The sequence below is a fragment of the Hemicordylus capensis genome, chromosome 1, assembly GCF_027244095.1.
Source record: "Hemicordylus capensis ecotype Gifberg chromosome 1, rHemCap1.1.pri, whole genome shotgun sequence".
Taxonomy (NCBI): domain Eukaryota; kingdom Metazoa; phylum Chordata; class Lepidosauria; order Squamata; family Cordylidae; genus Hemicordylus; species Hemicordylus capensis.
Window position 1 is genome coordinate 158,471,350 of NC_069657.1, and position 6,000 is coordinate 158,477,349.

At 44.6% G+C, this 6,000-nt stretch overlaps 1 protein-coding gene across 1 annotated transcript in view; it reads right to left on the reverse strand.

The window, feature by feature from the left end:
- The window catches only part of TFCP2L1 (transcription factor CP2 like 1), a 56,312-nt gene extending 50,690 nt beyond the window's left edge, over positions 1–5,622 (reverse strand). The window contains exon 1 of the mRNA XM_053287537.1: positions 5,365–5,622. Coding sequence (XP_053143512.1) covers positions 5,365–5,426 — 62 coding nt within the window. The 5' untranslated portion in view covers positions 5,427–5,622. The remainder of the gene's footprint in view (positions 1–5,364) is intronic.
- Positions 5,623–6,000: the final 378 nt, after the last annotated feature.

A 6,000-nucleotide genomic window follows, 5' to 3' on the forward strand; every position in this document is an offset into this window, starting at 1 on the left:
TTATTCATCATGCAATAAGGATTAGTTTTTAATTATGTAGCATGAGGCTGTATATATGCAATGTCTGGATTTTTTGGTAAATGAATTCCATTAATCCATTCACAATGTCATGCTCTTCCAGAGGTTTCTGTAAGATTATTTTGGGCAATTTTTCTAGCTAGAACAGGACCAAAAATGAAACCTTCATCTGGTTGTAAATATTAAGATTATACCAGCAAGAATGAGTCTTTATGTAAAAAAAACATGATTTAAATCTAGTCTTATGACTAGTGATTTAAATCAAATCCACCCTGAGGTGGAGGCTCACATGACGGAATGCTCCTCCATATAAAGATGTCCCCACAGATGCTAGGGGAAAGCATTCTCTTCTAGTCTTCCTTCAAACATGCTAGTTTTCAATGTGTAGGAATCTTTCCTTCCATTCTGGTATGGAAGCCCCCACATACAGTCTGATCTAGGCTTCAATATGTGGAACCTGAGAGATGTTAGGTGTTCTGGAGGAACAATGTGTGCTCTAAGTCTCTGAGAGGATGGCAGGGCTAACTCCAGGTTTCTGGGGCTCCTCTGGAAACTGCCGTCCCTGGGTAGAGGATCCTGAGAGTCATTTTCCTGCCATGACACAAAGACTATGGGCACAGAGGTGGTTTCCGGGATCAACTGTGGCAACAAGGCCAGCCCCTGCCCTAAAACCTTGGGGTGGCTGATAACGCACAGAATCAGCTGGATATTCATTAGTACTAATAACATTATTGAATGCCAACAGGATGCTAGACATTGTTCAGAAGAAGGCACAAATAACATGGTTTCAAAGAGCTTCCCCACCTCCAGCTATTTTAAGTATAGCTTTTTATTGGGAAGGGCTGGAATACAGATTTTATATCTTCCACTTCCAAGCTTACATTGCCCAATGTCTCTTTGGCTTAAATTAAAACATTTAAATAAAATGTGGCCAGTCTGGAAGTAAGGCAGAATAAACTGGATTAACCAGGCTAAGTAAAGTGACTGAAAATGATTGAATCATCTAAATGAATTGGGGGGAGGGGGCAAGATCACACACTTCTCATATCCTTAAATAACTGGTGCCTTCCTTGCCTGGAGCAAAAAAAAAAAAAGGTCCTGTGACTAGGTCCACATATACCAAGACAAAACACAAAAGAACCCAAATATACTCCACGATTCCATAAACAGTTAGTCCATGCCTAGGACATAATCAGATATCCTGGTATCAGTCAATTCCATAAAGAATCCAATGGTGTATTCCTGTTTTAAGTTCTGGAGTTGAAGTAGTCCAAGTGTTAACAAAACTGCTGTCCTTATGAATCACCAGATGAATTTCAGCCAAAAAAAAGGCATTCTTCAGTGAAGTTGCTTCAAAATACAGGCTTCATTGTTACTAACTTCATTGTATCCACCAGATCAAGTAAACCACCAATGGTCCTACCAGAAGTAAAATTCCTTTGCTCTGTAGAGTAGCTCTAGAACTTACAACAGGAATGCACCATTGGATCATTATTTATTTATTTATTATTTTATTTATCTAAAATATTTATATCCTGCCCTTCCAGTACACTACTGCTTAGAATTATGGAATTGACCAATACCAGGATATCTGATTTTGTCCTAGGCATGGACTATCTATTGGTAGAACTGTGGAGTAAGAGCATAAGAACATAAAAATGGCCCTTCTGGATCAGGCCCAAGGCCCATCTAGTCCAGCATCCTGTTTCGCACAGTGGCCCACCAGATGCCGCTGGAAGCCACAGGCATGAGTTGAGGGCAGACCTGCTGTTACTCCCCTGCAACTGGTACTCAGAGGCATCCTGCCTTTGAGGCTGGAGGTGGCCCACAGCCCTCCAGTATATATGTATCGTTACTTTTTTGTAATACTGGTTCTATTCTTGAACGATCTTTTGTACACTTTATTGTATTATGAATATGTTATAGGTATTGTAATTCTAAATAATCTATTTTATACATTATTTATTTTTCAGTTCTTTTGTGTTTTGTCTTCCTTGCCTGGAAGACTTTGTCAGTGCTTTGCTGACACAGGACACTTCTGCCAGGACCCACTGCAAAATCTTCTCAAAGTTGCCCCCCACAAAAAAGAAACAGAGTTTCTTAAGAAGAAACAGAGCTATTTCTCCTCATCGTAGCTCAAGATTGGCTAAACTCAAGAAATCTGGACAGAGTTAATACAAGCCAAACCAAAAGTGTGTGGTTTTTGTTTAAAAATAGCTTTCTAGGAAGTATGTCAGTCAATGCAGGACAGCAAAACATACAGATGGAAAGGGCAAAAGTAGCAGGAAACAAAGTAGGAGGAGGATGCGTATCCAGCTAACAACGTGGATCTTACAACAGTACCAAATGCATGGAATTTAGTTAAAGATTGACCTTGGTGTATTTATATATAGCAAGAGGGAGTTGGGGATAACTCTTAACAGCACTGAAGGTTCTCTGCTCATGGTTCCTTTGAAGATATGGGCATTCCAGTCAAAAATGCCCTTTTTATCCACAATTGTAACAAGGGTTTCCTTCGTTGTAGGGATCTGGTGGTTGAATCATTGTAAAATCATGCATGGATAGGGCTGATAGTGGACCCCCTTCTCACTCCACCAAGAAGTCCCTTCAGGTGGGAGCCATCACCAAAGCTTGGGCTTGTATTTTCCTCTCAGATGCTTCCTGCATCCAACTTGATGCAGAGCTATCCCATTAGCAATGTTTGCAGCTTCCACTTTGGAGACTGGTTCTATATTCTGTATCTACTCTAAGAAATCTACAGGACATGCCCAGGAAAACTGCTCCAGTCCCACAAAATGAAAATCTGAGCAGCACACTGGAATAGTAGCCCCCACCTATGTGTTAGTAAGCAGTTAAGACAGCAACCTAATTGAGTGAAGGCTTCCTCCGCTCTCTTTGTTAACCCGTAGCACTCCCTCTGGTTCTCATGTTAGTGCATGCACCATGTTCTTAAATAGCATATAGTTTGGGGACTATGCTAAGCTCATCCCACTTGTGAACTCTTCCAGTCCCTCATAGTGAGATAGCTCATTCTCTTATGTTCTATCAACTGGAGCATTTTTAGACAGCAGACTTTACTGTGGGTTCAAATTTGCCCCCAAAACCCAGCACAAAAAGTGGATTTCTTTACCCCAAACATAAATCTGGCTACATTCCAATGCCTAATGAAAAATCTGAATCATCCTGGAGGAGTGTTCCCAATAGCTTGCAGGGACTTCTGGATAAATCTGGCTGATATGTAAATGCTCACCCTCCATTCTGGAGAAGTGGGCTAAAAGCCCTTTGGAAATGCTCCTGGAAGTTAACATTTTGTACACTGCCTAGAGATGTACATATCAGGTGGTATAAAAATATGATGACTAAAATAAGATGATTTTGGGAATCATTTTGTTCTCAAGCTAAATGATCTTCTGTTGGATTGGAATTGGTTGTCCAAACTATGTGTTACAGACAGATCTGTGACTGGATCTCCCAATGATTTTATTTTTACTTTAAAGCAACCGGGGGCGGGGGGGCTCTGAACTTTCATCAGAGCATCAATATTGGGTGAGAGGTATTTAACTATTCCCCTCAACAGTTTTCCTGATCTAAATCACGTCCTCCTCTGAAATTGCTTGTTGTGTGTGAAGAAGAGATAAAGATGAATATTATATACCACTTTTCAACAAAAGATCCCAAAGCGGTTTACAGAGATACAAATAAAATAAGTGTCAGAGTTACCCAAAAAGACAGTTTTGGCTGGGTCAAATAAGGACACTTATTTGGGACCAAGCAGGGCAGGTGATGCTCCATCTTAAAATCTATCAACAAAAAGCACAACAGAGGGCTGACACCCCACATCAATGCCTGCTGCACAAAATTCCCAGAGGTGTTCAATCATCCATTTCTATAGGCAAGTGCAGAACTTTGGATATTTCTATAGCAAGGGCAGAACTTTGGAAAGACCTGGACTGAATTAATGCCACAGATAGTACATCTTTTTCATTCTACAGTAATACAGAAAAACAACAATTTCCTAATTAGGCCCTAATTAATCCTAATTAATGCCCTCACTGCCATTAACATGCAACAGCAATCCTTATTCTCTCACGACATGCAATAAAAACATTTGGAAAGTGCACTGCACTCTAGCACTATAACTACCTGTACACAATATCGGACTAACTAATCCTGACTAAATATCACTGTCATAACTCTGTAGTCAATCACCCATGCAGATTAGAATACATATTCCCAATCTCACTGCTGAATATGAGACTTTGTATGTGCATGTACATACATACACATATTTTCATGGGACTGACTTGTACGCATGTTCACTTATGAGTGGAATCTTCTTATGTTCACTTAACAATATGAGTGGAATCTTTGAAAATGCACAGAGCACGGATCGCCCAAACAGCTATATATGCGTGAATAATGGTACATATGCCCAGACAACAAACCCTGTGTATGCAGATTGTTCACACGTTAAACGTAACATGCAAATATAGGGCTATCCAAAAACCCCTCAAAGGCGTGCTCCTTAATCATCCCTATTATACAAGATGCCTCATAAAGTCAAGTTGTGCTGTCGAGTCAGTGTCGACTCCTGGCGACCACAGCGCCATGTGGTTTTCTTTGGTAGAATACAGGAGGGGTTTGCCATTGCCATCTCCCGGGTGCAATGTGAGATGATGCCTCTTAGCATCGTTCTACATCGCTGCTGCCCGATATAGGGCGTTTCTCTTAACTGTACAGTATTCCTGCTGCTTCGCAGACCCTCGGAACTGAGCCGCTTGACACATTACATCGACGAAACCGCGATATTCTTGCAAAGATGTGAATAGAAGAACCCGCTTGTGCAGCAGGACCTGTGTGTATCGCTGATGGAACTTTCAGGCGCCAGGTACACCGAGATCATCGTCTTATTTGGCTCGAAGCCCGCCGCACTAGCACCGCCGTGCTTGCCCCTGATCCATAACGCCCCCCGTTCGGTTTCCGGACCGGGGCTCTCGCCTCTCCTGCCACTACCTTACCGCACATATGGCCCGTCCCTGCCTCCTTTCCAAATTCCTAATGGGATGGCAGACCTCGCCGCCGCCCTCCAAGACTCTCCTCTGCCCCTGAAGCCTGCCAAAAACCTGGACCCCCTCCTCTCCTGAACAGCCTAACAGCAGGGAGACCATGGAGTCTCTTTCCAACACCGAAGAGAGCATCGCTTTCTGCAGGGCACTCCTAGCTGGCTGCAACGCCAGCCCGCAAGTCGGACAACTGCATTTTTCCTTTGGGGCGCGACGAGACTCGCGCGCCTTGTTCCGCCCAGCGTTGCGAGTCTGGGGCGGACAGGCTCGGGGGCTCACTCACCGCAGGTAGCTGCCTGTCGGGTGCTGGTTGTAATGCTCCGGCTGCGTGTGCCAAAACAGCATCTTCCTTCTGCTTCACCGAGCAGCCTTGAACCCAGCAAAATCCCTACACGAGGCGGGCTGCGAACCCGAGACTGCTGCTAAGTCAAAGCGAGGCTCCAAGGGCAGCAGGCACTCGACGGCCGGCCGGCGGAGCTCCGCGCGCTTTTATTGGCCAGCCGCGTGATCCGCTGCTTAGCCGCTCCCAGGCGCTAGGACCTCTTTCCTCCTTCCTCCCCCCCGCCCGCCCGCCCCGCCACCGACGCCTCAGTCTCTGCCACAACTCTGGGCGGCAATGCGGGGCTGCCCCCGGCACAGGTGGAGAAGTCGAGGAGGAGGAGGAGCTACAGAAGTGGAGTTGGGAGAGGAGAGATTATTACCTCACCACCACGAAGGGAGCTGCGCAGCGTGGCTGAGGCGGACTTCTTCAGAAGTATCCCCGTCCTCCCCTCCCACCCCAAAGAAAAGGTTACTGAAGCTTAGAGTTAGTTGCAGACGGGCCGAAGCTGTTCCTGGAAAATCCCGGCCCCGATATTTTTCTCCATTTCAAGGAATCTTTAGGACTGCTTCCAAGAGCCCCCTGGAGATTCAAGCAGAT